Raw genomic sequence first — 248 nt, forward strand, 5'->3', positions numbered from 1 at the left:
GGCAAGGGCAGCTACTGGACGCTGGACCCGGACTCCTACAACATGTTCGAGAACGGGTCTTTTTTGCGCCGCCGTAGGCGCTTCAAGAAGAAAGACGTGGCTAAGGAGAAGGAGGAGGTGCGGGAGAGGCTGCTGAAGGAGCAGCCCAAGGAGCTGCCCAAGGAGCCGTCCTCGTCCTCGTCCTCGTCCTCCTCGTCCTCCTCCGAGAAGAAGGTGGTCATCAAGAGCGTGGCGTCCTCGCCCGACCT

General features: G+C 61.7%; 1 protein-coding gene across 1 annotated transcript; it reads left to right on the forward strand.

Moving 5' to 3' along the window:
* Positions 1-6: 6 nt before the first annotated feature.
* Positions 7-243, forward strand: LOC106723518 (forkhead box protein C2-like; the record flags this gene model as incomplete). Its single annotated transcript, XM_014527816.1, has 1 exon — positions 7-243. A coding segment is annotated over one exon (237 nt), but the record flags the coding sequence as incomplete, so codon positions are not given.
* Positions 244-248: the final 5 nt, after the last annotated feature.

The sequence above is a fragment of the Alligator sinensis genome, unplaced genomic scaffold (genome assembly GCF_000455745.1).
Source record: "Alligator sinensis unplaced genomic scaffold, ASM45574v1 C63105362_1, whole genome shotgun sequence".
In the NCBI taxonomy this organism is placed as follows: domain Eukaryota; kingdom Metazoa; phylum Chordata; order Crocodylia; family Alligatoridae; genus Alligator; species Alligator sinensis.